This window comes from Dipodomys ordii, unplaced genomic scaffold, assembly GCF_000151885.1.
Source record: "Dipodomys ordii isolate 6190 unplaced genomic scaffold, Dord_2.0 Scaffold75, whole genome shotgun sequence".
Lineage (NCBI taxonomy): Eukaryota > Metazoa > Chordata > Mammalia > Rodentia > Heteromyidae > Dipodomys > Dipodomys ordii.
Genome location: NW_012267291.1, coordinates 4638551 through 4663861, shown reverse-complemented (window position 1 = coordinate 4663861; position 25311 = coordinate 4638551). Strand labels below are relative to the sequence as shown.

The 25311-nt window shown below is 46.5% G+C and overlaps 1 protein-coding gene across 1 annotated transcript in view; it reads left to right on the top strand.

Annotated features, from left to right (window-relative positions):
* Positions 1-10228: 10228 nt before the first annotated feature.
* The window catches only part of Tshz2 (teashirt zinc finger homeobox 2), a 231470-nt gene continuing 216387 nt past the window's right edge, over positions 10229-25311 (top strand). Inside the window, exon 1 of the mRNA XM_013024281.1 lies at positions 10229-10406. Within this exon, the coding sequence (XP_012879735.1) occupies positions 10367-10406 (40 nt within the window). The 5' untranslated portion in view covers positions 10229-10366. The remainder of the gene's footprint in view (positions 10407-25311) is intronic.

Below are 25311 nucleotides of genomic sequence, written 5' to 3'. Positions count from 1 at the left end.
AAGCATGAGGCCCTGAGTTCAGTCCCAAGTACTGCAAAATGAAAGAGAGAGAGAGAGAAAGAGAGAGAGAGAGAAAGGAAGGAAGGAAGGAAGGAAAAGAAATAAAAGAAAGAAAAGGAGGAAAGACAAACATGAAGGAAGGAGAAAGGGGGTGGGGGAGAAAGGAAGGAAGGAAGGATGGAAGGAAGGAAGGAAGGAAGGATGGAAGGAAGGAAGGAAGGAGGAAGGAAGGAAGGAAGGAGAGAGGGAGGGAGGAAGGGAGGAAGGAAAGAAGGAAGGAAGGAGAGAGGGAGGGAGGAAGGAAGGAAGGAAGGAGGAAGGTAGGTGGAAGGAAGGCTGGCTTGGTCAGAAGTCACACTGTAAACCAAGCCCTCAGGCTTGCGCACCGGTGGCCGTGTCTCATGCTGTTGGAGCTTGGGCCAGGCCACTCTTTGCTGGCAGAGGTCTTTCTTGCTCACTGTAGGATGTGAAGCAGCTGCTCTGGTCTCTGGCCACCAGCAGCACTCCTGAGCTACGGCTATCACTAAGATCTCCACACATCAGCAAGGGTCTCCAGGGGAGCAAAAGCTCCCTTAGCAACCTAGAGGCTCCCAGCGAGGCCTGTGGACCCACAACTCCAGATCCCTGGGAGCTCAGACCCATCAAGCCCAGGGCTGGCAACCAACAGGTCCAGAAGTCTGCATGGTTAGGAGATGGCCACACAGCACGCCAGAGCCACATGGGGGGCTTGAAATCTAGCCTTGCCCATTTTCTGTCTCCGTAATTTTAGATAAGTTAGCTTACCTTTCTGTGCCTCAGTTCCCTCCTACGTAAAAGGAGGACCCCTCAAACCTCACCCAACTGCTTAATGGAGAATATATTTTTAACACTAGTGTCACTCACTAGTCACTTTCACTCTGTCCCCCGAAAGCCAGGGCCCTGCTTTAACCCCCGATGCACCCCCTGCTGGCCACCTGATGTAGGGCAGGTGCTGAAGGCACCTGGTAGACCAGGCAGATCAATGGCAGAGGAGAGCCCGGAGGGCCCGCCTGCCTCTCTTGACTTGAGCTTGTGTTCTGTTCTCCATAAGCTCCATGCCCCCTTGCAGCGTATGGCGTTCAAGTGACTTTATGCCCACAGGGATTGATTAGATCTCTCACAGATCTGAATGTACTCTGTAACCAATAGTCAATCAACAAATGCTTGTAAAAGAATTATCCAGTCTGTAGTGTGGGTGGGTGTGTTCCCTGGGCCTGGTGTTGAGATGAATACCTACACTCACTAATAGGAACCACACACCTACGGAATCAGCAGTGTAGTTATAAACCCATTGCACAGATGAGGAATCACAGGCCCAAAGAAAGAACATGCCCCAAGTCACTGCCTGAGAAAGTAGGGAGGGTGGGAAAGACCCTCTTTTTCTTCTGCACACAGGACTCATATGCACTGGGATTTCTAGAACATTCGATTCCCACATTCTACGTAAGAACAAACTCATAAACATCAGAGTACAGGGCTCTCCTTTTTTAAAGTTAGTCCTGAGGTTTGAACTGAGGGCCTTCAGTTTGCTGGCAAGCTCCGCCCTACTACTTGAGTGTCGGCCCCTTGTGGCTTTTAGTTTATCTTTCAAGTAGGGTCTCCTGCTTTTCCAGCCTGACCTTGAACTGCAACCACCCCCATCTCCTTAGTAGCTGGTATTACAAGTGTGAGCCAATGGGCCCAACCATGTTTTGTTTTTGGTTTTGTTTGTTAAAGCCCAAGCTATAGTAGTAATGGAGATCCTGCTACTTTCCAACTGTAAACAATGAGGAAGTAGGAGGGGACCCTGTCCCTCGGTGAGCACATGTGTAGAGAGTAAAGTAGCCGACTCCACCCAAAATAAAATGACTAAGAAGCAAGAGGTAAATATGCTATTATAAAGAAAGGGTTCGATGAGAAAGTCGCACTGAGCCTTCACTGATAATCTCCTCCTTGTGCCTGGTATAACGCTGCAGGAACCATGTCCTTGCCCCAGACAGTGATGTTTCACACACTCACACACACTAACAGAACCACCATCACACACACATACACGGAACCACCATCACCTTTCACCTGCAAGGAAAGCCAGGAGCACCCCGGTAACCTTAGGACTGGCAGAAGTGAGCAGATGAAGATGCCAGCTCTCCCACACTGCAGGAGGGCACAGACTCAGTTTCCCTTGCTGCTCCCAGTACTAACATGCTTCCTGGCACATCTACCCTGGTGCCGTCTCTTCCTTCGACACGTACCTGCTCCTCCACTAAAGCTTTCTAACGTCATCCCCCAAGAAACAGCTCATGAGCACGTCTTTATTTCACAGTCCTTGAACCTTTACCCCGGGGAAGCAAGAGCAAGACACAAGCGCTCTGGCAAGCGGATTTTCAGCAGCTCTGGCCTGTGGACACACTTGCAGCCTACAGTTTACCGCACCTCATTGGGTGATCCAGCAAGTTAAGGAGAAAAGCCCAGTTGTATTGTTGGGCCAAAAAAGGCATTCAGGACAAGCCACTTGACATAATCTTAGCGAGTGGGGGTGGGGGGAGGGAGAAGAGGCTCATGAAATTTTAAGGACAATAGGCCGCTTAATGCCTAATCAAAATAGATAAGACATGCCGGGAATGAGACAGAAAGGTGTTCTCAGAGCGAATTCTATCATGGACTATTTGCTTCTGACGGTTGAGGGGTACCTGTGGACGCCTAGTTCTAATGAGTCCAGCAAGGAGAACTTGATGCACACCTGAGGTGGCATAAAATATACTGGAGCGGGGGACTTACAGGCTGTCTGTCACATGGTACCCCGCTCTTCCCGTCCTTACATTCACTTAATGTCTTCCTGTGGTTAATGAAGTTGAGCAATGCGTTACTGGGCCAGAGACTTGGTTAGATACCTCAGCAGCAGCAGATTCTTGTCAGGGACTGAACTGAACGCAGCCAACTCCAAAGCCCAAACGTGATACGTGAAATCCAGCCGCACCACAGCCCCAACCTGCCCACTCAGCAATCATCCTGTTTAAAATATACGTAATGTTTAATTACAGTTGTAATAGCTCCCCACCCAGCCAAATCACAGGGGGGGGGAGAGAGAGAGAGAGAGGGAGACCCATCACTATTGGAGGATTTATTCTTAGAAGCAGTCTAGCCAAAGCCCAAAGTCTTCCCAAACTTTATTATCATCAATCTGGCTGTTTTTGAGAAAGCACCTTTCCACCCAGGAGAACAAGATGTACTGTCTCCTGTGTGGATTATGAAAATCACCTCTACCACAAGGGGCTTCTGGGATGCTCAGGAATGAGTGCGCATGGGTTGATACCCGGAAGAATAACATGCTGGGCCGATGTTCTGATGGACTTCTGTGATAGAGCCCCCAAACTATCTCCTCAGTCAGTCCCAGCTCTGCCTCCTACTTTCTGGGAGGTTCTTCAATCTCAGTCCCTACAGCCACACACACACACGGTTGGAACCCAAAGCCCATTCAGATCCTGGTTCCTAGTTGGCTGTTTCCTGAGAGATCCTTTCTCAGTCCCGAACCCTTAACTGAGCCCTGCCCCACACCCTATTTCCCACCCCATCACCCCACTTTTTTCCCTTCTCTATGACCTGGATCCGCTTTATCCGATTCTCCTCAACAACATGGTGTGTCACAGGGCCAGGGGAGAGCCAAGGGAGCCGAAAGATTGCCATCTTGACTTTTCTGCGAGTTACTGGGGCGAGAGCCATCTTGAATGAGTTAAGTGACATAGGAGGAAGGCAGTGAATTATATCCTCCAGGGCAAAATCGTATGGTACACTGGCTTTCCAACCAGGCTGCACATCACAACTCACCGGGGAGCCTTAAAACCTCCTGTTGGCTGATCCCTCCCCAGCCCACCCCACAGATGATGTCATGTAATGGCTCTGGGGTACAGCTTGGACACTGGGGTTTTTTCATTACTCAGGGGGTCTGGGTGTGCATCAGGGTTGTGTGCTTTCTCTTTACTTCCATGCATTCTGTACACACGTACAAGCACATAGTTCCAAAGTGTGCAGTGTTAACGTCCAGACACTAGACGCCCTCAAGTTACCAGCATCTCAACTAGAGCAGTCTCCACCCCTCACACTCCCATGTGCCTGTCACCTGCTGTCTTCAGCATGAATCCACACTCCTTTCTGGGCCTGTGGACTTCATAGAATCACGTTCTGTCTCATTGTTTTTAGAGAAGCTTGAACCACAGCGATCCATCTTTGGAAGGCTTCCTGGAAACGGTGATATTTACAAGAGACTGTGAAGGAGGGAGTAAACCAGAGAGAGGAAGGATGGACATGGGTGAGGGGATAATAGGGATTAAAAGAGGGAAACAGGCCTAAGTGCTGTCGACGCAGAGCTAAGGAAAACCCTGTGTGGGTCTGGGGTGTTGGAGATGTCCAACCTTCTTTGCACTGGGGATAGAGCCAGATCACAGTTCCTTTCTGAGCACAAACACCGGGCTAGACATGGAAATATCAAGGTGAATGGAGCTTCTATTTGAGTTCTGAAAGATGGGTCCCAAATAGGCAAATAAGAATGAAGACACTTGAAGAGTTAGAGGAGAGGTAAGTGGGCAAAAGTTGGCCTGAGAGTTGAAAGCAAGAAGGGAAAAGCATACCCGGGAGAGGATTTGGCTTCCAGGAAGAGTACAGGGAAAGCCCTGCACCTTATCATGCAGACACTGTGGGACAAAGACACTGTGTACCTCCGCTGGCACCAGGCTGCCCGTGCCTGGCATCAGAGCAGAGGCCTGCACTAGGTAAGTCCCCCGCAGATGTTTGCTTTCACTGCCCTGGGTTGGAACCCAGGGGCAAGAGAGGCAAAGGAGCAGCAAAGAGAGTGTACAATATGATGGGGGCCTGATGGGGGCTCACAGGCTTCCTGGGGTGCACTGGGAAGACCCCTTCCTTTTTAAGTAAATCCAGGCTCAGATGCTCTTTCAGCCCTGTATGCAATCATACTGTCTGAACTTGATTCACTGGTTACAAAATTCAACTTTTATACTGGGAAGATTCCCCTGCCTGGCACTAGATCTGAATCACCTGGCAATATACATATATAATCAATGTGTGTGTGTGTGTGTGTGTGTGTGTATGTGTGTGTATTCAGATTGACTGGCCCCACCCTGAGAATCTAATGAAGTAGGTTTGGGGTAGCACCTGAGCTTCTTTATCTTAAAAAATAATAATGAAAATCAAAAGTCCCCAAATGACTCTGATGCTCAGTGTAGGAAAAACTCCATCCCAACACTGGGTTGAGTCAGAGGGATCCGTTCATGCCCCTACACATCCCAAAGTGTGAGAGGCTAGGCAGCAAAGCTCCCCGAGACTGAAGCAAGTATGATTCCAAGACACCCACTCTTCTGTTCCCCCAAAGAACAGAGCTCTATGGTATTTTGTCAGTTCTATGAATGCCTACCTAACCTACCTTCTTCACACTTTGCTGTACTCCTGTCTGCTTGAGCCATACCTACTTTTTCATTATTTCAATGTATTTAGTTTTAAATTCCACAATTCATAAGTTTTAGATTGCTACCACAGACGGAGATCAGTGGCTGTCACCAAAGTAGAGGTAACCCTATAGTAAGTTTAATAAGAACCAATCATTTTATGAAAATGTGTGCCTACATGTGCTGGTCATGGCCCAAATCCCAGAGTGTGGCATACTGGTTGAAGAACAGAAGTCAGCTGGTGTTTGGGGAAGACACCAGCTGTGGACAGAAACTTCCTCAAACTGAAAGACAGCTGCAAGAAAACAACTTTCTCACTGTGAGATTCGCGGCTAAGGCCTGGTCTACACCTTGCATCAGTACGCAGGTACAGTGATGTAGCGTGGCATGTTCCACTGGTAGCTGAACTTTCTTGATAGATAAGGTACATTAAATGCTCTATTAATAGCCATGAGAACAAATACAAATCAACAAAATAACACTCTAGAGAATGCGGGCCCCACAACAGGGAGGTAGCTACCCAGAAGGAGTGTAGAGTTATCGCCTCCTTTTTTTTTTTTCTTCAGTCCATCACCATTTTTTGATTTCTTTTAAATTTAAGTAGTTGTTCAAGGGGGCTCCTATCCAATGCATCAGTGTATGAGGACAATGCGTCTTGACCATGTTAGCCCTTCCATCATTCCCTCCCATCCTCCCCTCCTCCTCTTCCCCCTCTCACATCCCCTCAAGTTACCAGGCTCCGTTTTTCACAGATATACATTCTTATAACTGAATTCTCGCATCCTTTCTCTCTTCATTCATTTACCCCCTTCCTTTTGGCCTTACCACTTTGACACCCCAGTTCTAGCTTCCTGGTGTTCATTTTGTTAAAGAATCCCCCTTTCCATATCCAGCGTATTGAGGATCAGGAGCAGGTGGAGGGAAGTTTCTAAGGAAGCAGAAGAGGTCCAGAGGAGCTGAGGTCATGGTCAGCAGCTGCTGAAGACCCCTTTGGTTCTTACCAGGGTCCTGGAAGGCATTCTTGTGGGATCTTTTCTGAGGACAGGGTTCTATGTTAGCTGGTCAGCATTCTCCTGCTTGGGGCAATTCTGGCTACAGGGAAGGCCCCAGTGTCTCCATTCTCTTCCTATTGAGGCCAAGAAGCTGCAATTCCTGGTGCTCTCGCTGAGATTCCTTGTCTATGAGACTCTGGTTTTATCCATCAGCCACCATTGTAGCTCAGGGCTGTATAAATGGGTGGTTTGAACAGTTATCCTCTTACTGATTCTACCGATTCTAAAATAGGATTTTCCCAGGCCCAGTTGCCAGCTGGGACTGGGTGGGGCCGGTGATGGGTGGGAGCTGTTGGGTGGTCTGGGGCAGGTGACTTTGCAACTGTGTTACTCTTATGAGAAACGCCTGGGGATGTTGAAAATGATTCACCAGTTTTGCCAACAGTTACAATAACACTTTGTGGCTGACAGACAGGATAGGGAATACCAAGCTTCCAGTGTCCCCAAATTACTGCTCAGAAAGACCCAGGAGGGGGGACAGAAGGGGGCAAGAGGGTGGACGGTGGGAGGTCACCACTGGTGGGTACGGACATGAGCTCTTCCATCGCCATACACTGACAATCTCACCTCTGCCTCTAGATTATATTCCTGTCTTAGTGTGTCTTAGCAATATTGGGTTTGTTTGACTCTAGAAGAAGAAAAACAGCAGCAACAACAACTCTTTGGACATAAGTTGTCGAATTGGAGTGAACAGGAGGGTCACTCATGGGGTTGGGGTTGGGTGGTTCAACCTGCAGATTCGAGATCCTTCATGAGGAAGTTTCTGGTTTAGGAGGCCTGAGACAGAGGAGCTCAATCAAAGGCTATTTTTGCCCCCTGGGACACTGTACAGGGTCTGGAAATCGTTCTTGTCATCACAAGACTCCTATGGTAGGAGTTTTATATCTAATGGGGAGAGTCTGGGGGTTGCTACTAAATTTTCTACACTGTACCAAGTACTCTCTTGCCCCAAATGTTCATGGTACCCAGGCCTACAAGGGTTCCAGTGACTATTAATACAGGACATAGGAGCTTTCAGCAAGCCTGTCGTTTTAAGATAAGTGCAGCTATATCAGAATTCCCTGTCCTCTGTCCCTCCTAAACATTTAGGCTTAAACTTCCCTTTCACCAGGAAACCCCAGCTGCTAACGTCCTTCCTTCCTTTTTCCTTCCTTCTTCTCTCCCTCCCTCCCTTCCTTCCTTCCTCCTTTTCTTCCTTATTTCTTTCCTGTCTTCCTTCTTTCTTTCCTATCTTGTCTTCCTTCCATCCTTCTTTCCTTTCTTTCTTCCTTCTTTCCTTCCTTCCTGCTTTCTTTCCTTTCTTCTTTCTTTCCTATCTTCTGCCTTCATTCTTTGTTTCCTATCTTCTGCCTTCCTTCCTTTGTTCCTTCCTTCTTTCTTTCCTGTCTTCTTATCTTGTGGTCTTCCTTCCTTCCCTCCCTCCTGTCCCAGTATTCACTGCCAGCCCTAGAGCCACCTCCTCTCCCTGCTCCTGTCATTTGCCTGTGAACCCTTTCTTCATTAGAAACTGAAGCCCTTTGTGGCAGGGGAAGGTCTCATTCACAGACAGGTCCCCAACAGCACCAAAGGTTCTGGGTCTGCGGCATCACACAGTGACCACAGGTCGGTGCCGGGATGACGCAGAGGGTATCATGAGGACATCAATATGGCGCTGAGCCTGTTGCACCCCAAGTCTTACCACCATCATGGAACACCCCATGACCGAAATTGTGCTGCATATGTTGTTGCTGATTTTTCATTGATTCTGCAAACATATGTCTTGTGCTTTGCTATCAATGGAGGATGTGAGGAACCAAAGGAGGCAAAAATCCTCCACCCCAAGGTGTTGATCTTTCATGAACAATCTCAGACAATTAACCAAATACAAAGCTAGACCTGAAATACGTCATGTCAATAAGCCTAATGGAGAAAAATAGGATGAGATGTGTGTGTATGTGTCTGTGTGTAGTAAGGTAGATTTTTGGGAAAACATTTAAGCAATAGCAATCCTGGGGGCAACTTCTCTACTCTCCCATTACAATGTAACTACTGACAAGGGTAGTAGCTGCTCAGTAAACAGCAGATGCTCAATATACATGCCTCAGAGGAAACAACAAACGACTGGGATAGCTGGGTCCCGGTGGCTCATCCCTCTAATCCTTGCTACTCGGGAGGCTGAGATCGGAGAAGATCCAAAGATTCAAGATTCAAAGCCAATCTGGGCAGGAAAGTCTTAGGTTTATCTCCATTTCACCAGCAAAAAGCTGGAACTGGGGGAGGGGAGGGGAGTAATGGCTCAAGTGGTACAGTGCTAGCCTAGAAAAGCCTAAGCAAGAGCTGGAGTCTCCAAGTTCACACACACACACACACACACACACACACACACACACACACACTGATTAGACTATGAGGCAGTAGAGAGTTTGGTTTTCTTTTTAAAAAATTGTTTTAATGATCAGATTGGTTAAGAAGAAGTGGGCAGGATGCCGGCATTCAACTTAAAGGAATACTGGCTTGGGACTTCCAGGATGGAGGTCTTCCCCATCAAGTGCCCTCCCCCTACTCCACCCCTTTCTGGCCAGCCTCTAGCTGGTGCCTGCTCTGCCTGCCCAGTCCCAAGTTCAACCACCACCGGGTCCTCCCCTCCTCTTTCCTCCCCACCTCCTTCCCATGCCCCCTCCTCAGCCCTCCTCCCCGAGGGGCACACACCAGCTCACCAGCGATCAGGACGCACGGAGGCAGGGGGAGGGGGGGTTGGAGGGGGGGAGGCTTGGCGCGCCAGAGGTCCCCTGTCCCCAGCCCTCCCCCCCCTCCCCGGCGGGACACTGTCCCTTTAATAGACTGGCTGTGCCGGGCGCTTTGCGGCTGGGGAGTAAATTTCTCGCTGTCATCAGGTCGCTGGGAGAGGAGGAGGAGGTGGAGGAGGAGGAGGAGGAGGAGGAGGAGGAGTTTCTTCGGGTTCAGTTTGTTCAGCGGGATCGATGTTCGCTGGCATCGCCTCGCCCTGTCTTGTGTGTGTGAGAGTGTGTGAGTGTGTGTGTGTGTGTGCATATGTGGGGGTGAGTGTGTGTGCGTGTGTGTCTGGGTGTGTGCTTGCGCGCGTGTGAATGTGTGTGTGTGAGTGAGTGAGTGAATTCCAGATTTTCTGTCTTTCCCAACCCTGCTGCTGTCCTCTCGCATATCACTCACAGACGGGATCTGACAGCAGCCACAAACCTACCTCCACTGATCTCTCCCGCTGCGTGCGCGAATCCGCCATCGAGACCCGAGAGGAAGAGGAGGAGGAGGAGGAGGAGGAAGAAAGAGGAGGAGGAGGAGGAGGAAGGAGGAGGAGGAGGAGGGAAACAAGAAAAGGAAGAAGAAAGAAGAAGGAAAAGAAGAAGAAACCCACTACCTCCCCAGGATTGCTTCCCCCCTCCCTTATCTTTCCGCGCGCGCGTGTGCGCGTGGCGCGCGTGTGCGCCCCTCGCCCCTTCCTTCCGAATACGGTCTTGGATGTTTAATAAAGAAATCAAGTGTCTCACCAGTCACCAAAAAAAAAAGCAAAAACAAACAAAAAAAATCCAAAAGCAGAAAGAAAAAAAAACAAAAAAGAAAGGAAAAAAAAAACCAAAACAACACCAAACCCAACAAACAAACAAGGCGGAAAACCAGCTCCACTTGAAAGCCGCCGCCACGAGCGAGCCGCCGCCGTCCCCGCCACCCACGGAGGGGGGGGGTCCCCGCGGCCCGGCGGAGGGGGCTCGTCGGGGGGACAGAGGCCGAGTGACGTCCTAGGAGCCACCGGGCATAGAGGCGGAGGACGCCCGGAGAGCCAGACAGCGGCCCCCGCGTGCGGCTCGGGCTGGGGCGCCAGAAGTGGGACTGGAGCGGAGTAGAGCGATGCCAAGGAGAAAACAGCAGGCACCCAAGCGGGCGGCAGGTAAGAGACTGGGCTCCGGCTCCGCCGCGGGGCTGCCCACCCCGGCTGCCCTGCGCGCCGGCCTCCGCGCCCGCCCTCCGTGCCCGGGGGTGCCCCGGGACGCCACCCCTTCCAGCTTTCGGGGGGAGGGGAAGGATGGCGGTGGTGGTGGAGGAGTTTGCTCTGGGTACCCCCCCATAACCTCCTCTCTCCTCTCGCCCTCTCCGGTCTCCCCAATCCTCCCCTTCCCCAGGCTTCGGCGGGGTGAGTTGGGGGGACGCTATCCCGCCAAGCCTGCCTTCTTTAAACTTTTTTCTCCTCCACCCTCTACCCCTCCCCTAACTTTTCTCCCAGTCTGTTGCTTGCCTCTGGAGCCAAAGTCGGCTTGAGGACTTGGGGTGCGGCGTTGAGAGAGACGGGTCTCTCCGCCCCAGCACCCCTCTCTCTCCTGCGCGTGGTGGTGGTGGCGGTGTGGGCAGTGCCAGCAGTTTCTGGCCTCCAGGGACAGCGTCTCCTCTGCTGGGGTTGGGGCGCTGGGGCGCTGGGGTGTGTGGGGGGCAGGCCCAAGCCCCGGGGCTGCACCGGCTGGCTTGGGGGTGAGCAACGCAATGCGAGTTGAGCCTGGATTTCCAGGATCGGAAAACCGTACCTTAGGAGATGGATGGAGCTTTCGGGATTTGTTCTAAAAGGTTCCACGTTGAGAAACCTTAATCAGCCCTGTCCTTTCTCTTAAATAAAAAAAAGGAAAAGGAAAGGGGGGTGGCTGGTGGTGCCCCCACTAGAAATTTAAACAGCTCTGAATTTTCTTTGCCCAGAGAGAGTTAGGAACTTTGTATGATGGGACCATCCGGTCTGAATCCTTACTTACAGCCGGAACCCCTTGCCAAAAAGAAACAACAACTGGGGGCAGGTTAGCGGATGGGCTCAATGGTTTGTCCACGAGACTTTATTTTATTTCTTTGGGGTAGCTTAATTGCTTTTCTAACAGTATGTTGGGGTTTTGCTTCTCGGAAGTGTAATATGAAAGTTCATTTTTCTCCTGCCAGACCCACCCACTGAAAAATCAGCTTTCCACTTGATTGCTAGTTTTGATTTGACATCTGATTGATCACCTGTCATCTCCCTGCCTTTGATCTATTCATTCTTGATGTATATCAATAAATCACTCACCATGGTAACTTGGAGTGCTGGTGACGCAAGCCTTACCCTCTATATTCAGAGCCAGACATGCACAATTATTATCTTGTTTAGCTTCTAATGTGGGTGTTTTTTTTTATTTCTTTGTTTCCTTTAGTTGAATTAGGGCTGTAGGGGGAGAGGGAAAAAAAGCTTAAATTTTGTTGTTATTATGTTGTTGTTCCCCACACACACATCCCATTCTCTGTCTTCATCTTCTTGCTGTAGGCAGGATTAGTTAAAACTAGTCTTCTCCAAACTCCTGGACACATTTTATTCTGTTCCAACTCAAGTGCAACACGGTGAGAAGTTCCGAGAAACACTCACCAACTTCCCCAAGTCTCCCTTAGGAGTGATCCGAAGTTGGTTAGGCATGTGGGGAAAGTGAACATTTGTGTCTGAACTTGCTGATCACCAGCTTATTCTCCATGGTTGTGATTCTAACCTGATTGGCACTGCATGGGCTTGAAAATATCCTCCGTCACCTTTTCTTCTGAGTACAGGATTGCTTCTGTAACCATTTGCAGGTTGCTTTTAGTTGCACCTGGAAATACCATTTAGAAATCTCTGATTCATAGATTTTTCCAATTTTCTCCCTAAGAGCAAAAGGACAAAAATATTCTTAGTACCATATATATTTGGAACTTGTCTAGGCCGTGAAGTTTTCTTTTCTCAACTCTAATTACCTCTTTTGAAAACAATAGCTCCCTTATTTTTTTAAAAAAAACTTTGCCTACTTAGCTAATCTGACAGCCATGTCCATGGCCTTGGAGATTCAGGAAGATTGAGCGTGCTTCGTCTGGTTCTGGCAACAGAAGTTTAAATGTAGCTGGATTATTTGAGATAATATTCTTGTTGTCCCAAAAGAGAACCCTGGGCTATGCTCCAGCAAGAAGTGATACTGTCCTGAAAATTACTCTTTTTTTTTTTTTTTTACCTCCTCCCTCTTGTTCTTCCGGTAAAGGCCATCAACAACTAGGCAGTGATTTAAATTACCAGAATGACTGGCCCTGTCTCCTTTCGTAAGCTCATTACAAAAAGTGCATTGCTCAGAATTGCACTACTTTGATTATAATTATCCTCTGATCAATGAGGATCCAGGTGTACATAAAATGACGCAGTTTCACATTATTTAAATTAGACCCTTTCATCAAGCTGGTGTCTATCGGTACTGGCTAGTCTATTTATCATAGTGTGTGTATGTGTGTGTGAGCGTGTGTATGTGTGTGCGTGCAAGCGTGCATGTGTGCATGTGTGTATATCTGTCTGTCTGTTTGTCTATCTGTCTTATCTGTCTGTCATCTGTGTGTTAGGAACTTGGGGCTATAGTTTCAGTTTTGTGGCCTGTTATATTCCTAGTGTCTTTGCATGTTCGTTTGTCTGGCATTATTTTCTCCAGAAGTAGAAATCTTTTTCTTGAGTTGAAGGGAGAGAAGTCAGCTCATACACAGTGAGGCCTCTCTTAGGGTACTTATTTGCTCTCATATTAATAAAGCAGATCATTTTTCACAGAGCTTTTCTCCCATTTCCCTCCACTCCGAGATCATCAATGCCTACTCTGTTTTAGCAGAGATGATTATGCACAAGCAAAGTTCGTTGGGATCTTTTCTCCAGTTAACATTCCGAGAAGGGGGTGGGGGTGGGCTGGAAGGCTTTGGCCATCCTAACTTTTATCACTGCTTAAAATTAAATACAATGCACAACTGTAAGTAATTACTCCCATGGACTCATGTTGAAAGCTTGATTTCCAGCTTGATTAATGAATAATGGAAGATAGAAAAAGCTTGGAAAGGAAGCAGAGATGAGGCCCTCTTGGGGTACTTTTTTCCTACAACAACAGTTCAAGGCTATTAGATCCCTTTGCATTATTCGTTTTTAAGTTGTACGTTTCAAGGAATCACAGGACTTTCTAATAAAATAAAGCAGGTATCCAAATAGAACAGACAGGATGGTATCGTAAGCGATGGAGAATTTTAGTCTTTATTTGCTTTATTCCTCCCCCTGCAGGGGGAAGGAACGTGAGGTAGGCAATTCTCTTTAGGGAGCTAGCTAAGTCAGAACATTTTCTTCCCAAATGGTGTTCTTCCTGGCTTCCTAACACTATGCAATTGCTCCATTCTGTCACTTAATGCAAAAAAAAAAAAAAAAAGTTGAGAAAGAAGCCTGTATTGCCCTCAGGACATGGCTATGTGTGTGAGCGTGTTTGGCGTACTTGGTAAGATGTATATTTCACTCACTGTTAAAAATGCGCCCACTTTTACCTGAAATATTGCACGATGCTGTACTAACATCACTCCCTCCCCATTCATTTTAGAAAAGATAGAGAAGATGGCAGGATGGTAGAATACAACAGAACAATGTGTGGATTGGGGTTGTATTTTATAAGATGCACAGTGCTCAAGATCTTTGAACTGTAGACACACACGAACCCTCCTGATCCCAACAACGTGTCTCTCAGGTCTCTGAGCACACACACACGTGCACTACGTATTTTATGTCACAACCCTCAACTATTGTTTTTCAATCCATGCCAGCCAGTGGCGACAGAACACCAAGTCCTCTGTGCTCAGGTACACAGGAATATCTAGCAGGTCCATAGATCACCCGGCTCTGCCCCTGTAGAAATCGCCCCAAGCGATTAGATGCTTCTAACTTGTGGACCTCCCGATGCTTTCTGACTAAACAGATCCGAGGAGGGAGTGCTGGCAGGAAAGAACGGTTCTCTTCCTGTATTTTGTTTATTGAATATGGAGATGAAGAATGCAGATTTTGTTTTCATGAATGCCCTTGTGTAGCGGTAAACATTAGACTATTAGCAATCATTACTTAAAAGTTGCAATTTACACTTTAATTACTCAGGTTATTTACATGGGAGACAGATTCTGCTGGGACAATTCTGAATATTGCAATGGAGTCCGAGTGACCTGAGAAAACTCTGCGTCCTCCTGTCCATAACTCTGACTCTGGGTGAATGGGTGAGGCTCTGGTCAGCTAAGCCACAGAGCTGGGGACGGAGGGACCACAGCTGCCGCTGAAGGTGAAATTGGCCTTTAATTTATTGGCAGGTGGGATGGAGTTCTAGAGGATAGGAATGAGGTCACTGGAGACCCTAAGTCTCTTGCATACTTTCACTGACCAAACAGTATGAATTTAAGACAAATGGAAAAAAATAAACACACACACACACACAGCCCAAAGACTCTAAACAACAGCACAAACTCTGGGTTATTCTGGGTTATCTAAGGCTGATCCCTGAAAAGGAAGGAAAGGTACCTAGAAATTGCTTTATCCACACACTGTTTGGGATTGAAATTGATTGCTTAAGTGCTCCTGTCCTTACTCCCCTCTCGGCCTCCTTCCCCCTCTTCTTGCTTCACTCTTAAAGACTCAGATTGAATGGGACATCTCAAAAGCCCATTTGTTTTAGGCACTTATTGATTTCATTTTTAATCTGCCATATCAGGACATAATACATTAACCCTAATCAGCAGATTGCAAGTGACAGGGAGTTCTCGGGGAGCGAAGGGAGAGAGGCTCTGAGAAACTTCTCCCTGGTAGAACTCCCCTTCAACATACTCTGCTCTCCCTCGGCCATGGCCATCATTTTCATTTTCTTCCCCTCTCCCCCATCAGCCACCTTGATTCTTACTGCTACCTTAGGGGACGCTTCTTACCCCACAAATACCTTCCAGAAGTCTTTTGAGGGGTGAGCCCCTGAAGTGTCTTGACTTTTGCCACCTTCTCCAGAAGAGATATTGGCTTTAATTTACCCCAGCTAATTTCTCACTGCTCGGAGGGACTCTCTCCAACTGGGAAACACCTGGATTGGTCCATTTGTCTTCCCATGATGCTTTGGGAATTGTGTTCTCCACTGAGCAGGTTTTAAAGGGAGACTCAGCCTGGCATTGTATAAGGCTGCTGAAACATCGGAGCTTAGAAAAATCAGCCAGGAAGCAAACCCAGGCTCTGTTCCTGTTTGTCCTGGGTCTGCAATTAGCTGACTCAAGCGGGTTAAATGTCCAAATGCCTGTATGCCATCTGTTTTAGGGAGCACTGGTTGAAGAAGATGCTGCTCCCCTTCACAAAGCACAGGATGGTCTAGCATATTCCATCTTAAGAAGGCCAGGTACACAGAGTATCATTTTCGTTCGATGCAAAGTCAGTTGAAAATACATTAAACTAACAGAGAACGTCTGCACGGCTTCCCCGAAGCAGAGCATTTTCATTACATATTTAATTACAATCAAATTGAATGACTTTTAGGGGAAAAAAATCACAGTGGTATTAAAAGGAGCCTGGCACACAAGTAATTTTATTGCTTCGCAAGTTGAGAATGCTGTTATAGTTTTCTTTCTTCGGGAGAAATTTATTGTCATCTTCTTACGTGACAAGTTACAGAGTATCTTTCTATGGCTGTTGGAAACCAGAGGAGCCTCAGCTTCCATCTTCGTACACAGACCCTGAAGGACGATGTGTTTTCTGTTTTGTTTTGTTGGTTTTTTTTTTTTTTTTGGTATGTGGCCATTTTTCAGTAATTGGTCATAATTTGCATTTTAAAAAATATTTTTTACATTTTTACAAGTTTCCCTTGAAGTTAAAAATTCTCCTGTTCTTTCAAGTGATCTTTGGCAAGCAGCCTTCAGTAGTGAAGGGGCTTCGTCATTCTCCAAGAAATTCACTCATTAGTACTGATGGTCTGATCACCTGGGTATTGCAGTCAGGGAAAAATACCATCTAGTTACATGCGTCTTTCAAAGTGGTTCACTGATTTAGAATTCCTTTACTATTTTTCCCACTCTGGCCTTTCAGTTACTTGCCTTTGGAATCCCCCACATACACCCCACCCTCAGGAGAAGGTATAAGGGCAGAGCAAAAGTGGCTTTCAAGGTCTGCCCCGTCATTAGGAAACGCTGATAAAAATTAGAGATTATAGAGCCAGACTGTCTGTTCACTGCTGAACTCTTACCTGCAAACGAACAAGGGGTGAAAGTGTGCATTTGTATAGAATCTGGAGAGCTGCAGTATGTGGCCAGGCTGGTATGGTTGTTGTTTGGAGAAATCATTACCACGTTTGACACTCAGGTTTGGTGTGTTCTGAAGATATTGTATACTTGGTTGGATGCACATGCACGCTTGCATGTGCACACACACATGCGCGCACACATACACACACACACACACATACAATAATGCCGAGATGCAAGTGGAAATTGCTGATGCATTTGTTTCCAAAGCCAACTCTGTGAATGAGATGATTAAATAATTTGGAGGTATTTGAAAAGTCATTAAAATGACCGCTTGGAATTTCCAGTTGTTGCTCTTCTCAATCTTTTCTATTTCCCTCTATAGAAAAAGAGGTCCCCTGGGTGTCTTCAAATATCCTGGGAGGCCAAAGCAGTGCCTAAAATTATTTGAAAATTTAGAAATTAAAATTCAAGAGGCACAGCTCCATAATCCTGTTATTAATATATCTGTACTATTTAGCTATGCTTTACAGCAAGGGAGTTGTACAATGCAAAAGTTCTAGAGATAATGAGCTTAGAAAAATTACAGAGAGGAAGGATTAAAAAAAAACAACAACAACACCTGGATCATGGCTGAGAGCATTTGCCTTGAATTTTGCTCGCCTAAAAAAGAGTTCCCTCTCCACCTGTCTTATTTGTTTGTTTTAATTCATTTCAATATCCCACCACCTCTTACCTTAACTTGAAAGTGGGGCTTTCAGAATGCACAAGGAAGTAAAACATCAGAATACACTTTCTTTATATATATTTTATATAGCATGTATTATACATGCATATATATGTATTATATATACATATGTGTATGTATGTGTGTGTGTGTATATATATATATATATATATATATATATATATATATGTATATAGTTTCAGATAGCCAAATGTGGACAAACCAAAAGAAACCACGAATGAGACGCTTTAGAAGATAACTAGCTCAAGGATCACGATAGGAAACTTTGCTCCTACACGATAAGAGAAAATCACCTTGCATTTTAACTACACATCTCTTGGCAGATGACACACAGTGAAGCGGGAAGGTTTTTAAAGGAGCTTTTTAGCTCTTTTGCTTCTCTCTCCAAAGACTAATTTAATTGAAAAGCTAAAGTGTCCATTTATGCTAAAGGAAAGGCCTCAGGTTTCCATAAAGCTGCCTGACACGGAGGTAGGTTAACAAAAAAAAAAAAAAAAAGAAAAAGGAAAAGAAAAAAAAGGACAGCATTCTGGAGTTTCTGTTAGAACAAGAATTAACATCATTGAGCTTAATTAGTTGAGTGCTTTCAAACCTGGATGAAGCCTCTCAAATCACCCATGAGGTTTCTCCTCCAAGCCGCATCGAAGTCATTTCTATGGAAATTATAGTTGGGATCCGAAGGTGGGCAGAACTGTTATTGTTTCTAATGAAAATAATATGAAGAGCAGAATGAGATTTAAAAATAAAAATGAAGCGAGTAGGTAACAGCCATTCTGTTTGCAATGGGTTTGCAAGAAACTTTCACAGTACCGGACATGTCCTGAGAATTCCCCGGAATCTAGTGGCCTGGGAGGTATAAAAATGAGACAGAGGGCCAAGGTCGCCTCCAGGAGGAACTGCCATGGAGAAGCGAAAGCTGCAATGTGTAAATATCTCCGTGCAAACTGTGTGGGGCTCCCTGTAAGTCACTTCGATGTATCCTTGGAATTTTCTGTGTATTTGGGAGCCCCTCCCGACCCTCGGGAGATGTGAATCGTGGCTGGGCTGAGGTGAGCCTGGAGGGGAATAAAAAAAAAAAAAAAGGAAGAGTTAACTCCATTCCAGGCATTCAGGACCGTTTGGTACAGAAGAAATGTCCAACTGAAAAGATATAAGCATGTTTTGGATAGGAATTGCTGTGGGTTATTTCCCTGCTTTAGAGAGTTGGAAGCTTGCTTTGCAAGTCTTCTTGCTGTCCTCCTGGTGGTGGCTTTTAGGTTGTTGAGGGAACGGAGGGAGAAGGGGCAGTGATTTGGGTTCTAGGAGCAGAGCCCTGGCTCTAGGGACAAACCTTACCCCTAGGGTAGCCTGTGAGCTTTGAAATCAGATAGATCCAAGTTCAAATCCCTGGGTCTACATCTTGCAAGCAATGTAGGGCTTTCTGCCTCTTCAAGCTCTTCTATCCCCACTTTGTTAGAAGGATTCTGTAAGATTAGAGCTAAAAGACTCATGCATCATCACGGATCCAAGGGTAGAAATCAGTTTTAAAATCAGAAGCTTCTTGTCCAGAGGTAGACTCATTCTGGGCTGGATGGGGCACTACAGAAGCTCAAAAAAAAAACCCAAAAAACAAAATAAAACAAAACAAAAACAACCTTTCTTTCCCAAGAATAGTATTTTACCAGCAACAAGAACAACTATTGTCGCAACAATGCTATCTGCTACTGCGGAGTCCTGTGATATATCAGGCATTGTCCTGGGACCTGATACATTGACCTGTATTTATGTCAGCAGCCATTCTTTCTTGGGCTCCTACTATGTACAAGTCCTGTTCCTGGGACCTGAGGACTTGCCCCCCACCCCCATACCAGCAAACCTCTAATAGAAAAAGAAAAGAATTTGCACAGAGAAAGAAAGAAACTCCATGGTGACATCTGTGTTATAAAAGCAACATTCTGACTACAGGAATTGGGACCACATAATTGTTGGTGGTTAGAAGAGACATCTTGGAAGAGGGGACGGGTTCAGTGCCAGGTGTTTGGTCTCAGGAGAATCCCTTTCTTTGGGAGAGCTCTTCATACCACACAGAGGGGTTCTCTCAAGGTCATGCAGTGACCCAGCTTGGCCGAAAGCTCTTCCTGCTTCCAAACCCATGCACTGCACCCACAGAGTTGGTCTGTCATGGCCACAGTGCTTACCCAAAGAGGTCTCATGGGCTCCCAGGAGTCACCCTGGGCAGGTGTGATTGGCCATCCCTGGAGGGGGATTTTGAGAGCATCCACAGACAATGTTGCCTTTACAGGCATCATCTAATAGACCCACAGGTCAAAGACCGTGACACACACACACACACACACACACACACACACACAGATCTTTCTTCAGTGCTCTTCGTGTGTATAAATGTGTATTCATGGATTTATTTATTTGGCAAATATTGACTATGTACCTACTATGTGCTAGATGGATGTTCTCAGTACTGAAGATGATTGTGAAGAAAAGTAAAAAGAAAAAAAAAGTCCCCGCCTTTGCCCAGCTATAATATTCTTGAGAATGAGACAAAAAAAATCTAATGTGCAAATAATATATCGTAGGATGTTGAATAGTGCTAATTGCATTTCATAAAATAAATCAGAACTACTGGGTTAGAGAGGGTGGGGAGGATGACCCTTTTAAATAGAGAGATCAGGCTAGTATTTCTCCAGTGATGATTTGATCAGATCTGAACAAAAAGTGAAAGACCAGCCAACCCTAGCACTGGGAGAAGCAGTGCAGGCAGAGGGCGTGGGATGTGCCAAGGGCCTGCGGCCAGGAAGGACTTGCATATGTGAGGAATACCGAGAAGGCCACTGTGGTTGGATGAGCTAAAGAAGGGGAGAGAATAAGGAGAGGGAGGCAGGGGCCTTTTAATTTTGATTTTAGGGGAAATGGGATATCAGGGTTAGGGGTTCAAGCAAGGCAGAGATGTGATTTAACAGTGTAGGGGTCAAGCAAGGGTCTAATGGTGTTATGAGTGGGACTTAGGCCCTCGTGTGCATTCAAAGGTGGTGGTGGTTTTGGGTACTACCCAGCCCCCGATGGATGGTAACTAGAGGGCTAAGCTAAGATGCTTGGTGCCAGGATGGCAAGGTCCCCATGTGGGTGAAGCTGTGGCAGCAGCTGCCGAGTAGCTACGGAAGCTCGGATGGGGCTAAGCGCCCCCTTCGCTGACCCAGGACTATGCAAGCAGAGTCCTTATCTGACTGCACCCGTTTCTCCCTCTGGAGAATACTGCTCTCCTCCCATTCTGAGTGAGATCATTAGATCATGTGATGTGGTAAAACTCCACTCCAGCATTTGCAGGAAGTCTCCTTGGTAAATGGATGCTCTTCCTCCTGGCATTTTTTTTCTTTTATGGAGGAATTCTGGGAGACATTCAGGTAACTGAATTGAACCTAGGTACTGATTAGGTACTAGATGAATATTTCTAAAAGAATGAATAAATAAATATATAAGTAATTTTATTAGTGGATGGTTTTTGTGTACTAAATAACAGCATTTGAAGGTAATGATCTCTTTGACACATTTTAAATTATTAGCAGATCTCTCTACCAGTCATAATCGTAGCTGGGCTTTGGATATGTAGCCATTTAGAAAACATGAAAGAAACATAGGGTGATTTTCACAACCCACTTGTGCATGGTGCATCATGACATTTGTGTCTTTTGTGGAGGAACAGAGGTGGCTCTTGGTGGGGTAGACATGTGTGTCCCTAAGGAAGAGCAGAGGTGCCCCTTAGTGGAGTAGACATCTACTCATCAGATAACAGTGCATGCTGCTCATGGGGCTTTGCAGACTTCTTAGTGACATCTAGAACCCCCAATGGAGAACGTGGATAGACCTTTGAAGGTGAAGATGGACTCCTGAGGCTCAGCCCCTCTGTGTGCTCTCCAGGCTTCCTCCGGACCCAGCCCCATGTCATCTCCCCCCGCCAAGCCCCACAGGACTAGGAAGCCCTGCCCCCTGCCCCCTGCCCCACCTGGGAGGGAGCTAGTGCTCCCCTAAGACCCAGGTCTGCTGAGCTCAGGGTTGTTAAGATAATGGGAGAAGGCAACTGGCTGTTTCCTGGTAACGCCTTCTTCACTTTTAATTGTCACCTGCGCATAAAGGCTTGACAGCAGGTGGAAGGGAGGCTGACTGGGTCCTGCTAAGGTGTTTTCACAGGACAAAGAGATTTGGGATCTCAGGGAGAGCATCTGGGAGTGCTTGCTACCTGCCTTGAGGCCATTATTGGACAAATATGATTGAAGGTTGACTGTGCATCAGGCACTATGACAGATGTGGGAACCGCAGCCCTGAATCTATCAAACTGGCAAAGTGTGTGGCTCCTTGGAGATTAGATTTAGTGTGGGAACAGGCAGGGGACTGGCCAGCAGGTAAGTCCCACCACGTCAGGAGGTAGAATGGTCAGTGAAGAAGATTAAAAGGGGGTGAGAAGAGCTCAGTGTTTGGGGTAAGATCATTAGTAAAGATCACTTTCCTCACTGCAGAAGCGATGGTGACACTGGAACCTGAGCAAAGAAGGACTCACATCTCCCCGAAAGGCATGGCTCAGAGTCCAGGACAAGAGCCTGCTGAGACCAAGAGATCAACTAGGAAGCAGGGTGGCGAAGCAGACAGGCTGTAGAGCTGTCATGAGGCCCTGGGGTCTCCACTGAGATGGGGGCAGGGAGGGTGAAGGAGCAGAGACGAGATCTGATAGGTTCACCTGAGATGGCTCACGCGGTCATGCTATGTATGCACTGAGCACCAAGGTAGAAACAGGTGGGCCAATTAGGAGCCTCCTTTCTTGGTCCAGTCCAAGGCAGGGGGCAGATGGATGGTGGAGATGGGGATTGGCCAGAGGGGAAAACAGGACCACAGGTTGGTTGGGGTGGGGGTGGGGGTGAGAAAAAGAAGACTATGGAAAGCCATATAGGTAAAATCTGATTCTACTTATTTTGTTACTCCATTCTTAGGTTCTCTTGTGCACTTTTCTCCTCTGGCAGTTACAAGAGGGTCTCACTAAAAAGTGATTTTGTCATTCTCTGAGCAACAGTTGAGATGAGGAATAGCCTTTCGCGCTACCTTTATTCAAAATGGATGGTGCAGGGGGCGGGGCCACACTCGTCCAGGCCCACTTCCTGGAGGCCTGGAAGTGCTTCCTCACATCTCCTACCCACCTTGAGCCACGTGGCCGGAGGACCAGGAGGTCAGACCGACTCCCCCGGGCCACGACCTTGTGGTGTGGCCGGAGGCACCTTTGCTCTCTAAGTTTCTGTTTCCTCATTAACAAGACAGAGCTAATAAAAGAACTCCTCTCATTGGGTTTTTATGAGGATTAATTGAGATAAATCAAATAAGATGCTTAGCACAGAGCCCCATACACAGTGAATGGTCAATAAATTTGAGTCATTACATTAACAAGTTAATAATCCCGTCCACGCCTTGATTGCCTTATTGGTAGAATAAGGATAATAAAAGTTCCCTCCCTCTCAGATCTGTTGAGAGAAGTAAAGGATAAAAAAACAGCCACTTGGGAGAGTCAGTGTCTAGTACACAGTAAATGCTCAATAAATGTGAAATGACTGGAATCATCTCTGCGACTCTGAGCTTGTGATCATGCTGGAAAGACATTACAATGTCCTTGATTTGGGGTCCACAAGACCTGGCATACAGTTGAACTCCAGAAATATTGCTTGCAAGGATGGAAGATGATGACTTGATTATTAGGAGGGGAGGGGAGGGATCAAGGCAAGGGGGCAGGTTATGGTCTATGAGCTCAAACTCTTGTTTCTGGAACGTCCTGACAGCTCCTTCCTCTTCCCTGTAACTGTGATGAAGGGAGAAAGCTCCACCTCGGACATTTTTCAACCCCACAGTTTTTCCATCTTGAGCCATCATTCCACTGGAGACAGATGGCTTTAAGTAGCACTGAGTGGCGGGGTGAAAATGTTGTCAACAAGTAGTATTTTCAATACCAGCTCAGCTCCTCTGATCACTTCTAGAGGAAGGCTGTGTTTGGTTTTAGCCTGTGTTGGGCTCCTATCTCTTGCTTGTTTACAAGAAAGAGTCAACCTCAGATGCCTTGAGCTTAGCCAGGAACCCAATCCACTGAAAACATGAAATTATAACCTGAGATTGTCATTTTCTGATTGTCATCAATTGACAGCAAATGGTAGCATGTGTTTTCACCAACGGTGATGGGTAGTGACTTCAGTTTTTGTTTTATAATGAAATTATGTCAGCTGATACAACAGGGAATTGTTTTAAAGGAACACACAAGGAAGTTACTGGGAGGGTGGGCACTGCACAAATGGTGAGCATGGGGGTTGCTGAGAAATGAGAATGCCGTAGGTGCCAGGACCTGAACCCAGCCTGCCAAGCCCTGCCCAGGTCAACAACACTCCCGGAAGATAAAGGCTTTCATTAAAAAACTTCAAAACACTTTGCAAACCAGAAGGAACCTCCCCTCACAGGCCATCAGACGGAGTTCCAGAAACACCCAGGGCTCCAGATCGGCGCTGTGCTCTGGTGTGGGGACTAGAGCCGATTCTCAGTCTTTACTTGCTAGACTCTCTGCTTTGAACATTTGTGCAGATTCCCCAGCTTGACTCTAGAGATTCTGACTGTTATGGTATGGCGGGGACATCCCTGCCTCTAGGGCTCTGCATGCAAAGCCTCCACTGTGGCTTGAGTGACAGGCTGCGGAGGGAAATTACAGGTACACGCAAGCGTGCGGGCACACATTTTCTTACTTACTTCTGCACTGTGACAGAGCACTTACCTCTTAAAAAATTGTTTCAGGAGTCCATTTTCAGTTTTGGCTGTTAGTCAAAAGGCAAAAAAAAAATAATGTAAGTAGTAAGTAGTCTCTCTCTTCTTCACTCTCCTGCTCTCTCGGAAATTGCTTATGTTTTTAGAAATGGTAGGGACCATTTTCCCTATTGTATTTCAACAGAGAAATGCATCCACTTATGCATTTTATCTACCTGATCTCAGCATCGAGCATCTAAGCCCAGAAAATGAGTCCGTTAAGAAGGAGAAGGAGGGCTAAGGAAAGAACGAAGTGTGTGGCTCTCCAGTAAGCCCTGGCTTGGTATGCTCAAGGTCCTGAGTTCTATTCACAGCAGACACATAAAGAATACCTGGCCGGTTGACCCAAAAGAAACAGAAAAAATCTCCAGATATGGAGCTATTTCTTAGACTTGATAAAATTCTGGAAATTCTATAGAATGAGAGAGCAAAACAAACCAACAAACAAAAATACTTGTTTGGATCTCCTCCTTCCTTGTTTTTGTTTTTGTAAGCCTATTTTCTCACCCTTTCTTCCATTATTTATCCCCTTCCTTTTCTTTTTGTCTCTCATTTTATTTCCTTCCCTGGTTCCTTCTAGTATTTCATCAGGCACATGCACCCATTTATGTGTTCACAGGTCCTCTTCTCGCATGTCTATCCTAGAATGTACTAGAACCTCTAATGGGAGGAATGATAACAATGACACGGCTCAGAGTAACTCGCATGAAAAGCACCATCCCTTAACCCATCACACAGCCAAGGCCCCAGGACCAACTTAGTTACAGCTAACGTTTACCCAGGTGGAAGGCATGTGGATTGTTCATCTGCCGCCTCTCCGGCATGTCACCCTCTGGGCTAGAGACTCTCACCACTGACAGAAACTAAATCTTGGAAATTTCAGGTCTTTTGCTTTGACCTCATGAGCTTTTGGGCAGGATGTGGAGCTCCAGCTCTGCCTGAGCCTAGGGAGCTGGGTCTGAGATTTTGTCACTCCTTCATGTAATGAAGGTTTACTGTAAAGAGTCCGATAAATCAAGTCACAGGCTGCCACAGAGACATGGGACGAGCACTGAAATGTAGTGTTTTCCTCAGCCTACAGTGCGTGAAAGGGAAAATAAGTTTTAAAATATCATCCTACTTCCCCAACAGCACCTTTTAATACTTGAGTCTGGGATGATAAAAACAATTTTTAAAGCTTTTTTTTAAAAAAACTTCTTTCCACAATAATAATAATAATAATAAT